The following is a 14410-nucleotide window of genomic DNA, read 5'->3' on the forward strand; positions in this document are numbered from 1 at the left end:
ACCAGTAGTCCAGAGCTAAAAGCTGCTCTCTCACAGATTGACAGTTCTTCTTGGTCATTCTTCAAAAGCCCAAAGGAGTAATTAAATTAAATTTACACATATAATTAATTATATGGCTTAAAGCAATAGCAAAATATTTTTTTTTCCAAACAATTGAAATCTGTTCTATTATGTGTGACCTTATATGACTAGTTGGAGGAATTTTTACCAAATTTTCAAACTTGTATATGAAAGACTGTGATCTGATATTATGTCAGCAGTCTAATATCACTGGTTTCCATACATTTGCACAATAATTGCCAATTGGCTCGTTTAAAGATAAAAATAAAAAAGGTGTCAGAACAGTAAAACTGAGGATGCAGCTTTAAATTGGTGTTGCACTTCATGTTTTGTGAATACTTTTCTGTTGTTGTACAGGCTTTAAAAATAATTGATCTGAAAATATAATTCCTATTATTGTTGTATTTTCTGTTTTCTATTTCAGGCACTGGACTCCGAATGTAATCAAAAATGCCATTGTATGAGGATTGACCTGCAATGCATGGAAATCATCTAACACAACTGCAATGCATACCTTGGAAAAATGAGTGCAAGATGGAAACAAAGCGTTCAGTGGAACATCTTGTCATCTCAAATATTTGATGACTTACATACTGATGTGAAGTTGAAGATAAAAGTCATCTGTTGGTCCGTGATAATTAAATAAATCCGAACATATATTTTAAAAGGGTAAAATGGTAAAGGATTTATATATGCTTTAAGTGGTTTTCCTATATAATGGAGGAAAGATAACTACAAAAACAGAAACAGATGGCATCGGCAGACCAAATAAAGGAGAACTATTTTGTTCAGTTCAATTTTTAAGACTTCAGAAAATCTGTTAATAGGGCACATCCTTGCAAATGCCATATTGTAAACTGGGCTCTTTAAAATGTGAAAAGGTGAAAGTGGTCTAGAGGATAAGCCCCAAATTCAAGGTTGTGAGTTCAAGACCTCCAAGATACTTTCTCTTGACCTCAGGAAAAGGATGTCCATACTTGTTTCTTCTTAGGCAACAGACTTAAGAGTGATTTTGTAAGCTTCCAGCTTGCATAGCAATCTGATAAGGCATAAAATAAGATACTAGCTGACTTGCAAACAGTTTTTCCATTTGTGTTGATTTATTTATCAGTCTGTTGGAATGTTTATTAGAAGTGATGCGCATTGCTTACTGCAACCAATATTTATTTTCTTTATTAAGTTGAATTTAAAGAACACATAACATGACCTTTGATTTTACAGATGCATGTTTATTTCGTTGATTGTATGAGTTTATTTTCTCAACTGATGTAATAAAAGTTATTCTGAATGACTGTCCTTTTTTGTTTAAAGAAAATGTGTTGAGGTTTTGGCATAGCATAGTGTCATCATCATCATCATCATCATCATTGTTGTGTACAAATAAAACATTCAAAACAATGTATTAAAAACCAAACTGTCAAGCCAAGTACTCAAAGAGGCACAAGGATATTGCTAAAGAGACCGGTAATACAATTAGACAAATAAAATTTAAAGAAAGATCTATAATTCTGACACATGGTAATGCTTTAAATAGTCCTCTCATTGTGTGTTTATGGTTAAAGTGGAGACATACAGTATATTTTGTAATGAAGACTTAAATTTGTATGGCAACTTAAAGCCATATGTGGGGATTAAGCGCCAGAAATATTGTGAAGTCTCCCAAAAGACTCAATGCACTTAAAAGGGCTTGGCACAGAAATGAAAGTAAAAATGGGAACAAAACCTTATTTATCATTAGTTTTACATTGGATTGCATACACATGGCTCTGTTATTACTTGACTAATATTAAAAATAAAATTAAGAGACATGTTGATCCAAACTGTAATTATTCTTGTTTGCATTTTATTGAGTTGGACATAAAAGAGTCATTTGGTGAAGAGTGATCTAAAGGCTAATTATTCAAAATAGATTAAGCATTATTGAAAAAAGTCTGGTATACATTGCTGAAAAGCTTAGTAACCTGGCTAAATATTTGTTTAAGGGTTTTATTTACAAAAATATAAATCAGGTGAGTATCTTATCAGTTACTCTTTTGGTGTTGTTGTTTTTAAAAAAAAAATGACAATTTACTCAAAGATATTGAGACTAATAATTATAGATTTAGACAAGTATAATGTGTCAGGAAACTTCTAATGAGTGGGTTTTATCCACAGCCTAGGAGGTAAAGTGAAGCATGATCTGCCTTGAACAAATACAATTTTAAGACAAGATCTGTCAACTTAGTGCACCAGTCAATTGTAACCCCCCCCCCCCCCCACCCCAGGTCCAGGGGAATACTGGGGTTAACCAGGGGAAATGGGCTGTGTTTTTACCTATCAGGTGGCCCTGCAGTGCTGGTTGAATGTGGTGGTTTTATCTTCGCTTAAAATATAGAGGCCCTTACCTAGAGTCCCTGGGATGTGGGGATATTTGGCAGGGATTTTGCCATTGGATCGTCCGCGCAGGGTAGGGATTTTAGCCGGGGTTGGCTGTACTGAAAGTCAAAGTCCCCACTATTCCCTAGACCTGGGGAGGCCGTGGTTACAATTGTCTGGTGCATATCCACATGAACGTTGTATTGGTACTCTAACAATTGAGCTTACTGCGTGGATAGTCACCGCCCCACCTCAACCCCACAAAACTGTTTACACAAAAAAAACCTGCAGCCCAAACCCAATAATGCTGAAGTAAAGGCATGCATAGATTTCAGCTGGTAAAGCTGACTGGGTGCCAAGCTCACACCCATCCTACCACAATCCACAAAAGTCTGCACAATGCAATCATAACATAACATAACATAATATTTATTCAGCATTAAATGACATATCATCTATAGCCAAAATGCAAAACATATGAAATAAATCATATGAAAAAAAACATCGTAAAGAGCAAAGACATAGTCAATAGAGAAGTATACTATATATCATATCAATTCTCAACATAATTAGGTTCTGATCGTAACAAAAATGCATGATATAGATATTTACTAACACAGTGCATAGTTTTTCCGTTGTCTGAGGACAAAAGGGTAATAAATTTTTGTTTTGTTGGCCAATGGCAAAAGTATGGTTTAAAGAATTGTTTTCGTAGATTGTGGTATTTTGGACATACTAAAAGAAAATGATATTCATTTTCGATGGTATTCATATTACAAAAGGTACATATTCTATCTGTTCTTGGGATGTTATGATGTCTCCCCGTTTCGATTAATAGGTCATGTGAGGAAACTCGAAATTTTGTAAGGGCAATTCTATATTTATTTATGTGTATACCATCTAGATATTTTTCTTGCTTGAGTTCATTTTTATACCAGCGATATGTTTCGAGTCTGTTTGAATCATTAATATCTGTATTCCACGACTGTTTATAAATATCAATCATTCTTTGTCGTATTATTTTGATCGAAATCGGTTGTATATCTTGATTTAACCATATTTCTGACATTCCAATTTCATCTAATATTTTCTTTATTTGATATGCCCAATTCATTCCACTGTATGTATTATTGTTGTCAACGTCATTTTTTAACATTCTATATGTATTTTTAATTAGTGATGTATTATTAGATTTTAAAATTCGTATCCAATACTTAAGCATTCTTATTTTTCGTTCAGTTATCATTGGGTGCCTTCCTAGTTCACCATATAAGGCGGTGAGATTCGTACTTTTCCTGACGTTTAAAACTTTTCTCATGAATTTGCAGTGAATTAGTTCAATGTTTTTTGCTGGATGGAATCCAATGATTTCTGAACCATAATTAAGAATTGACCCAATGAGACTGTCAAAAAGATTAGTTTTTTCTTTGATGTTAATGTCTAGTTGATTATAAACGATAAATAAATTATGTAAGGCATAAAGGGAATGTTGTGCAATGTGTTTCTGTGTCCTATTCCAGTTTCCATTCTTGAACAAGGTTATACCCAAGTATTTAAATGATTCAACAATTTCTAGATTTGTATTATTCATGTTAAAGATAAAGTTAGATTTTCTGCCTCTTTCGAATATCATAATTTTAGTTTTTAATGTATTAACTTTGAGATCCCATATTCCACAGTAGACTTGTAAATCATCAAGCATTGATTGTAGGGCCTGAGGAGTTTGAGCAAAAATAACAGCGTCATCGGCAAATAAAAGCAGATATAATTTGATATCGTTTATGGTGCAAATTCCTTCTATATTATGATTAATATTTGATAAAATATCGTTAACGAAGAATAAAAACATCAAACTTGAACTGGGGTCTTCTGATTTTACAGAATAGTAATGTTGTTTTAATGGCAAGGCATGGTGTGAAAAATAACACGGCAAAGTATGACTTAAAACTTACATTTCATAGGGTATTCCTATAACTGTTGAGAAATTGTTGACATTTAGTCCATGCATGCATTTAATCCGATGTAATGATTCATGCATGCCATGAACCGTATGATATCATTTCAATGACTGTCAAGTACATTTTCTGTGTGCTCACGAGTTTTCTAGAGGAAATAGAGTGCTTCAACTATAAGAAAACATATAAATATTCATTAAACGAACATTTTTTGAGGTTACAATAAAAATTTTCTTAAACAAGCACATTTAATTTAACACAATCCATTTCCTTGTTGTTACAATGGGCCTTCTTTACGCGGATTGAAAACGGTGTTAATCGCCGGCAGCCGCATCGCACTTTCGTATATCCTTACTACTATTTACGAGGTCTATCTCGAAGCTTGCCGGAGATGGCCGAGTTGTTACGATTGTGAAAAGTTATGTTAAGCAAAAAATATTTTGACAGTGCCCAACTTTGCTTTTTTATATGTAAGTTTGATTATTGTTTAATTCAATTTATTATTCAAAATAATATTGAATACCGTAATTCACAAGAGTTCGGACACCATAAATTAATTATTTTTTTCGCTCTCCGAATACATACATTTTTACATTTTATTTACATGTTTGTTTAACCTGCCTTATTTCTTCATGTTTGCTTTTTACCACTTATTAATTTATCCGTAGTAATCAATGGTCATAAACTTATTTATTACGCCTATAAGTGTAAATCCTTCATGAAGTTAATTAAAACACCATTTTATACATGCACTGAACTGAATAAACACATTCTATCGGCTTCAGATCAAAGAGTCACACTGTGTGACGTCAGATAACTTACAGTTATGCCCACGAGGATCTCGTGGAGAGCATGGACATTGCTATGCAGGATTAATGTATAACTGTACGATTATTGCTTCACATAGTCTATAAGTGTGGTACAAGTTTGAAAGCTTATTGGCAGATCGTTTTACAAACATGCCATGTCGATGTTTTCTTAATCCCTTGATTGCCCTTGTTGTTTGTTTAATCCTCAAATAAATATATCACACTTCCTTTTCAACAGGCAATAAATCGTTTAGGATGGGTAGTAACTAATAAAATTGTCACAGTGGTGTATACGGTTAGGTAATCTAGCCAGGCAGTGTAAAGATAAAAATCAATATTCTTCGTCTGTGAAACTTGGTAACTATGAAAGTTATGATTGATGTCCTTTGGGTGTCCGAAAATTAGGAACGCAAAATAAATTATTTTGGGAAATAATTATGGGTGTCCAAATATAAAATATTTTTGTTGAAATTATAAACGTCTTACGATATACCGTATCCCGATCTTCAACTGCCGTTTTAACCCGTATATACTCGATCAATATGACGCGAGTAACATCCCTTTCTACATAAATCTAAACAAACTCTCGGCTTGAAATTGACATCAGAAAAAAAGTTCAAAAAAATGTTACTGGGTATTATACGCAGGCATTTTTTTTGCATCAAAATCTGAGGGAAAAAAGTGCGTCTAATACCCAGTCATTTACGGTATAATAAAAATACATTTATGCGAAAACAAGCAATTGTAAACAGTGGGTAACACAAACATAGCTTAAAAGTTATATCAAAATGCATAGAAATTTAGGGATGGATAACAATTAGAGACATAACTTAAAGTGATGGCATGTTTATTCAAACTGTTAAACCATTTAAATTCGATAATAATTATAATATCAGTCAAGCAATTTTAATCGATTAGCGCCTTGTGCTAAATGAAGCCAATCAAACAAATCAAGGCGTGAGATTCTTAACTGAACCCGCGAAAATGACATCGACCCAAGCAATCCCCAATCAAAGTGTGAAATTCTTGTTTGGGACCGCGAAAACGACTTCGAGTGTGGAGAAATATCGACCCTCAAGATATCGAGCCATCCGATCGAAATTTATATGAACAAAGAGTAAATAAAAATCGGTCCTTTTAATTTGGTTCGAGCCAACGAGGATATCGAGCCATGAGATATCGAGCCAACGAGTTTCGACTGTACATACATTTGTAATAACCTTTTTTTTGTTTATCAAAGGGCCATAACTGAGGGGGCTTTCTTTTAAACCAAACATATAAAGAATGTATTTGAGGTTTTTGCTCACAGTTTTTAATTTGATAACTGAGCTGAAGACAACATTACTTAAAGACACCATAAAATCATAAGCGCTGCAAAACAAACGCCAAAGTTTTTTGAATGATGTTGTTTTTTCCGTCAAAGAGGGGCATAGCTGAACAATGTTCAAAGCCAAAGTTACGGGCCTTGCTACACATATGTACATTGTATTTTCCAACAAGTGTACCGAGTTTCATGTTAATAACTTAAATAGTTTTTGATGTCATGGTGAAGATTGATTTTTTTAGCAAAATGACTGTCTGACAACAGCAAAGCTATCATAAAGGCTTTTTTTGTTTTCTTCAATAGACACAATAGACATGCTTATTAATATGTAGACAATAAAACTTACTGGACCAGGTTTGTATATGATCCTGATGCCTATGGCAGGTTGGGGCTGTTTAATCTTGAATCTTCATGTATCCACGCCTGTGTTTTTCAGCATCATTATGTGGGCGTATGTGTTCCCCTCCTTGAGCACCCCAAAGTCCACCTCCTCGGGTAGCAGAATGAGGCCCCGCATGGCGGCCAGCTGGGAGTTGTTTGTCTTGCGCCGCACAGGATCCTCAACTTGGATATACTGAAAATAAAATAAGGTCATGTACATATCTAATTGATTTCCATGAATTAAATACACTAAAAACTTCTATGAGGATAGATGGACAGTTCGATGGGGTAAATTAAGTAACCATCTTAGTTTTAACTGGATTTTAAGAGTAGAATCTGAGTGTTTTGATTGGACTTAAAAAATAATTGGCCAAAAGACTGAATGGAATCACTAAGGCGTGTCTTAGGAAAAGTATGGTACATGACTATAAAGAATGTATTGGGTCCTGTCCCAGTATGGGTGGTATTCAACAACCGCTTTAGATTGAACTTAATTTTAAGAGTAGAATCTAAGTGTTTTGATTGGATAGAAAAATTAATTGGCAAATAGACTTAAGGATCTAGAATCAGAGAAGAAGAATCACTGAGGCATGTTTGAACTATATTAATACAGCCCCTTGACACTTACGTCATTCTTTGGATTAAGTCTTCCCTGTTGAAGACTGTTAACAATATGAGATGATGGTATATGGGAAATTGATGGTGATTTCCATGTGCATGCATCTATAGTGATTAACTACTAGCTACATGTATACATTGGATGTTGCACGGAAAAAATATATAGTAAAAACAAACAATTAAAGCATATCAGTGACACTCGCACAACATTTAAACTCAAAATTTAAACTCAATAAGAAAAACTCTGCACTACAACAAGTGCTTCAAATTCTGACAGAATTTATGGATTCAAGAAACCTGAAAAAATCCTACAAACATAAATTATATCTACAAACAAATAACCATACACAAATGTGTTGATTTTTTTTAAATTCTTATATTTGAGAACAATTATAGTCTCAAACTTTTTTTACTAATGTTCATTACAAATACTTTTCACTCGTCGATCAAATCAATTTAAGCTGTCAATCAAACCATTACAGTACCTTCCTCTAGTGTGGGCTGCTCAAATATGATTGGATAATCAAGGTGGGAGGGGAGGTCAGAGGGTGACTCTGTCCCCGCCCCTGCCTGCTTGGGGTGGGGTTTCCTGAAAACAGCCATATTGCTACAATGCCCACACTGTGTGCTAACTATGCTATGAATTTCTAAGAATATGTTAAGATTTGTGAAACATTCATTTGCTGTATGTATAACTCAGCTTTAAATAAAGTCGAAATAAGAAAAAAATTGTACCAAAGTTTTTGATAAGTTTAGTGAAATTATGACAATTGGATATTTTTTTTTTAATTTATTTTTTTATTAGGTCCACTGAGTATCATATATAAAAGATACTCCAGTAGCAGGTCACTCTAACAATAGCAAATGAATGTTGTGTGCGATTATTTCAATGATTAAATAAATACATAAAGCCACATCTAGTAGAAGATATAAGAATAACAGTAATTCTGAATAAAGGAATTCTGATTAACCTTGAGTGTTCAATGATGATCAATAAAGAAGAAATAATTGAAGGCAATTGGGTTGAGAAAAATTTAAAAATAACAGTTAAAGCTTATCGTCAAATACCTCAGTGAGAAGAAAGGCCTTGCCAAACTCGCTGTCAAAGTTTTTGGGTATGTGTTTGTTTCGAATGGCCTCCAGCCCTTCTTTTTGCTCCTGCAATTCACGCTCGTCCCTCTCCCAGTCTGCCAGGGTACGCTTTGGCTGAGGCGTAGGGGGAGGGCTCGGCTCCGGTGGCATCAACGTCTTCTTGTAAATCCTCTTTACATCAGCTGAAAGTGAAATAAAATATTTAGTCATTGATGTTGTATCACCATTCAAAATAATATGTTACCATTCCTTAAACCTTTTGTATTGAGAAAACTTTTAAGTTTACATTGTTCTTGCATCAGTTCTTGGAATAACATTTATTAAAAAGCCCTCAGCTTATAACACAAAATCAAGACTTTGAGGAAGTCAAAAATGCAATTAACAAGTGCAGAACGCATCATACCATAAGAACATACACTATGAAAATCATACAAGAAGTCCATGATTTTGTTTTGTACATGAGCCATTGCCTGAAAGTCATCTTAAAGCACTTACATATATATGTATGCTTAACCATATTGATAAATATCCAGAAATTGAATCTTCTCCCACCTTTCTCATAGTCTGTCAGCTCATTGTTCGCACATGCCATGGCTTGGAGGTCAGCGGCGGTCATTCGCTCCTCATCAGAGCGAGGGTCGACCACCTGCATGTGATCGTTCATCTCATTTCGGGACTTCACATACTCCGCATACTCACGCAGGCCGCACTGCATCCTGAGGGGACAAGAAATTTTGTTTTAATGAAAAACATAAAATTTAATGTCACTGAACTTCAATTTTTACCATATATCTTTATTGAGATTATAAGAAGATTTAAGATTCAATTAAAAACAATATCAATTGAATAAATTATGTTCTTATAGTCAACTTTTAAAATGTAATCGTGCATCTCCAATCAATACAAAAATTGGCTAACTTTGACAAAACCAAAAATATTACCAGTTTTATACTTTTTTGCTGTTGGTTATTGCCAGAAGGTATTATTAATGCCAAACATATGATATAGAAGGTTTTGGCATAATAATAATTATTCACCCCTTTATTTTGTGAATTAGTTCATATATTTTATATAGTTTATCTTTACTATATAGTTTTTAGTAATTTGCTACTTGATATCTCTCTAAGAGAATCTTTATCAACTAGCTGTACAAATCAACCAGTTCTTACACAGATCTGAGTTGTTCATTCATGGGCTTGTACTGCACCAGCTGTCTCAACTCAATATTCGGGCACTTCACAATGGGGATCCGGACGTTCCGTTTTACAGCCCCACCCACTGACAGACCCTGACCAACATTTGTACCAAACTTTGGGCCCTGTCTCTTATACTCTTTTGGTGGCAGCGAAGTCAAGTCTTGACATCGGATTCCCGGAGGAATGATAGACTCTTGATCATATTTCTTTAACCAGCGCTCGTACGGTCGGCCAATGTAAAGCTTGAGTATAGTAATTCCAACAACCCCCGGGAAAGCTGGAAGTTCGTTACGTAGAACAGCAGTGGCAGGACTCTGCTCAGCACTTGTGAGATACTCAGCGATCTCTTGGTATGGCAGCAGTTCTGTTCCACTCCCGTCAACGTGAATTATAAAGAATTTCTGAGCATGCTCCTTAAAGACAGTGATCTTCCTTTCCAATCTCATCTGATCTTCACTGCTTACATCAGATATATCATCAGTGTTGGCAGGAATCACACTAAAGTCCCCGTTATTCTTAACATTAAACACATTCCCATCACTGTCCACAGTCTCCACCGTGACGTCTGCGTTGTGACAAAACATGTAGCGAATATCACGTTCTGGAAGCAACTGCTCCATGTTTTTCACCAGGCTCGGGAAATAGGTCAAAATTCCCTCTGTATCGATCTCGAGTCTACCACCCTCGTAGTGGTGTAACATGTAGTAGCCATCCGGGAAGATGTTGACCGTTGTCCCGTTACCAAAGATGGTCAGATTCTCGCTAGTCATGCAGTTGAACTCAACAGTAGCGAAGCCTGGGCACTCCACCTTCACAAACTTGTTGGTCTGAATGTGGTACTCCTTCTCTGTAACAAAAATGAGATATCCATGAAAAACATGTGTTACATTGTAATGTTAACATTATTATAGTCTTTTGTAGAGAGAACACTGAGTCTTGGCGTAAATATTATATGAACCAGCATAACGTCATTCAATAACCTGACAATTAACAGCTATCCTTTTATACAAATATATATTGCTTACCTTAAATGATTAGAAATTTACTAATCGTGATGAATATTCAAAATGTATAAGGATTTATGGCAGTAGTTAATGAAGTTTTCAATACAACCCACATCTACAGCAAAATTAATGAAATTGCAGATAACCAACCATTAAGTATGTGGCTTAATAACTTAATCCATAAGAATTTCAACTTTCGCGGGTGTTTAAAGGTCAGCCCACTGTCACTCTTCCAATACACACTCCCTGCGTCACATTTTGCATTAACAATGTGTCAGCCAATGAGGTTGTATTCTAAGCCAGCTAGATGACCTGAATTGAAATCTTAATGACTAAGAAAGGTTTGTTCGCTGCTCTCACTCCACCCATTCTTATTCATTAAGATTTTAATTCATTTCAACTAACCATTACATACCTGCCTGGGACAGGATTGCAAATTGCATAATGTAAGCTCTTCCCAAGGCTATTTATTTGCTTGAAACGTTTCATACAGAAATTATGTATAACCAACCTGTCATTTGTGGCACCATCGCCTAGGGGGACCTGTGCTTCCCGTAGTAGGTGGTGATCCTTGTGCCATCTGCGTGCTCCAGCATCGTGGTCCCATCTGATCGTCATCACATGGTCGTCACCCGTTGCCATTGACTACAAAGAAAACAAGAGATGTTTGTCAAACATTATGCCCCCCCCCCCCTGAGCGCCATGTTGTCAGGATTATATGGACAATTGAATGAAATATGCATGGACCGAAATGACAGCTGATTTGTTGCCGTTAAGGCAGTTTTAAGATTATGACCATTAAAGTGTGAGGATAGAGTGTGTTATGACCATGACCTTTGACTCTATGAACTCAAAATCCAGAGTCATCAGCTGGTCACCAGAAACCTAAATGTCAAGTTCGAGGGCCATGGATGCAGGCATTGTCAATTTATCACACAGACAAGTTTTTTCGTTCAAGGTCACTATGACCTTGACCTTTGACCCAATGACCCATTCAATCATAAGGGGTCATCTACAAGTCAGATGCAACTCAAAGTCAAGTTTGAAGGCCATGGGTTCAGGCATTGTTGAGTTATCACTCGGACAACCTTTTACCATTCAAGATCACTGTGACCTTGACCTTTGGCTCTATGAATCCTAAAATCAATAAGGGTGATCTACTGGTCAGGCTTAACATCCATGTCAAGTTTAATGATCATAGGTTCAGGCATTGTTGAGATATCAGTTGGAGAAGATTTGTTAACTTTTTTGTGTTAAAGGTTACTGTGACATTGACCTTGGCCTCATGACCCCCAAAGTCGATAGGGGTCATCTACTGGGCAGGCCCAACCTTCATGTCAAGTTTGATAACCATAGGTCCAGGAATTGTCGAGTTCGCTTTCAAGGTCACTGTGACCTTGACCTTTGACCCCTAAAATCAATACGGGTCATCTACTGGTCAGGCCCAACCTCCATGTCAAGTTTGAGGGCCATGGGTGCAGGCATTGTTGAGTTACATGTATCACTCGGACAACCTTTTATCATTCAAGGTCACTGTGACCTTGACCTTTGGCCCAATGACCCCTAAAATCAATAGGGACCATCTTCTGGCCAGGCCCAACCTCCAAGTCAAGTTTGAGGGCCATGGGTGCAGGCATGGTCGAGTTATCACTCGGACAACCTTTTACCATTCAAGGTGACTGTGACCTTGACCTTTGGCCAGATGACCCCAAAAAACAAAAGGGGTCAAGTACTGGTCAGGCCCAATTCCAAGTCAAGTTTGAGGGCCATGGGTGCAGGCATTGTAAAGTTATCACACGGAAAACCTTTAACCATTCAAGGTGACTGTGACTTTGACCTTTGGCCCGATGACCCCCAAAAACAATAGGGGTCTTCTACTGGTCAGGCCCAACCTCCAATTCAATTATGAGGGCCATGGGTGCAGGCATTGTCGAATTATCACTCGGACAACCTTTTACCATTCAAGGTCACTGTGACCTTGACCTTTGGCCCGATGACCCCCAAAAACAATAGGGGTCATCTACTGGTCAGGCCCAACCTCCAATTCAATTATAAGGGCCATGGGTGCCGGCATTGTTGAGTTATCACTCGGACAACCTTTTACCATTCAAGGTCACTGTGAACTTGACCTTTGACCCGATGAGCCCCAAAAACAACAGGGGTCAGCTACTGGTCAGGCCCAACCTCCAAGTCAAGTTTGAGGGCCATGGGTGCAGGCATTGTCAAGTTATCACTCGGACGACCTTTTACCATTCAAGGTCACTGTGACCTTGACCTTTGGCCTGATGACCCCCCAAAACAATAGGGGTCATCTACTGGTCAGGCCCAACCTCCATGTCAAGTTTGAGGGCCATTGGTGCAGGCATTGTTGAGTTATCACTCGGACAAGCTTTAAAATTATTTTACCATTAAAGGTCACTGTGACCTTGACCTTTGACCCGATGACCCCCAAAATCAATAGGGGTCATCTACTGGTCAGGCCCAACCTTCATGTGAAGTTTGATGACCATACGTCCAGGAATTGTTGAGTTATCACTCGGACAAGCTTTGGTCTACCGACGGACCGACCGACCGACATGCCTGTGCAAAGCAATATACCCCTCTTCTTCGAGAAGGGGCATAAAAAAAGGGAGTTTGTAAATAATGTAATTACTGTTTCTTTCACCACTTAATTTAAATAAGTTTATTTCCTTATTGTAATTTGCTAAAAAAACACACAGGAAAATACTTTCAAGGCCATGTGATTTTATTTCTTTCTTTATTTATATTCACATTTCATCTGACACACGGTAAGTGAGTATGACTCTAATGAAATTTGGGCTGTGTGTAAAACATAAAATGCATGACTATAAAATACAAACATACCCGTTTAATGCAACTTCCAGTTCATCTTTGATAAAAAATCAATTTACTGTAACAGTTACATTTTATTTCAATTTATATCATCATTGCTCAATTCATTCTGAGTGCCACATTAGGCTGACTGTTCAAAACTTTGTTAAAGTTAACATCATTGTTATTAACTTTCAAATCTTTATTTCTCTACATTATTTATGTGCACATTTGTGAACTACTGTTTTCCTAACAAGGTTCAACACAACTGTTTCAGCTGTACATATTTTATTCAAATGTATGAGCATATCTGAAAATAGTTCACCTTTTAAAGTTAACAACTGTGCTGTTAACAACATTGTTAACTTTAAATCAGTACTGAACATTATGCCCATTGAGTGTTTTTTCTCTCTCTCCAAATTGAGGTTTTCATTTACCTTGAGCCAAAAGTCTGGTCACACTAAATTACCTGACTGGTCTCGGGGTCGGAGGCCTGGCACACCATGACAGGTTTGAGATCCTCCGGCTCACTTTGAGTGGCATACTTTGTCCGCTCTGCTGACGGGAATGTCATCGTCCATGTACTGCGATGATCATCCTCAACTCTTGTCTCCTCAGTAGCATCCGACGTCGGCTTGGACCAGCTCTTCTTTCCTGTGCTTCGATCCGTTCCAGCTGGGGAGAGTTACTTTTGTAAAATTTTCTTACTTAAATGGTTACCATCATTTCATCGATAAGGATCAATATTGATACAAAATAAATACACACAGTTACCGGTAATAAT

General features: G+C 36.6%; 1 protein-coding gene across 4 annotated transcripts in view; it reads right to left on the reverse strand.

Annotated features, from left to right (window-relative positions):
- The window catches only part of LOC128237156 (sperm-associated antigen 17-like), a 30679-nt gene extending 16444 nt beyond the window's left edge, over nt 1-14235 (reverse strand). For 3 of the 4 annotated variants that reach the window (XM_052952434.1, XM_052952435.1, XM_052952433.1), the window contains exons 1-6: nt 14096-14235; nt 11306-11439; nt 9764-10637; nt 9147-9310; nt 8571-8776; nt 6850-7077 (exon numbers count right to left, since the gene is read on the reverse strand). In XM_052952434.1, the coding sequence (XP_052808394.1) occupies nt 6913-7077; nt 8571-8776; nt 9147-9310; nt 9764-10637; nt 11306-11324 (1428 nt within the window). In that variant the 5' untranslated portion in view covers nt 11325-11439; nt 14096-14235 and the 3' untranslated portion in view covers nt 6850-6912. Of the gene's footprint in view, nt 1-6849; nt 7078-7987; nt 8092-8570; nt 8777-9146; nt 9311-9763; nt 10638-11305; nt 11440-14095 lie in introns of those variants that run through there. The other variant, XM_052952436.1, reaches the window with a different exon arrangement.
- Nucleotides 14236-14410: the final 175 nt, after the last annotated feature.

Source organism: Mya arenaria, chromosome 6, assembly GCF_026914265.1.
Source record: "Mya arenaria isolate MELC-2E11 chromosome 6, ASM2691426v1".
In the NCBI taxonomy this organism is placed as follows: domain Eukaryota; kingdom Metazoa; phylum Mollusca; class Bivalvia; order Myida; family Myidae; genus Mya; species Mya arenaria.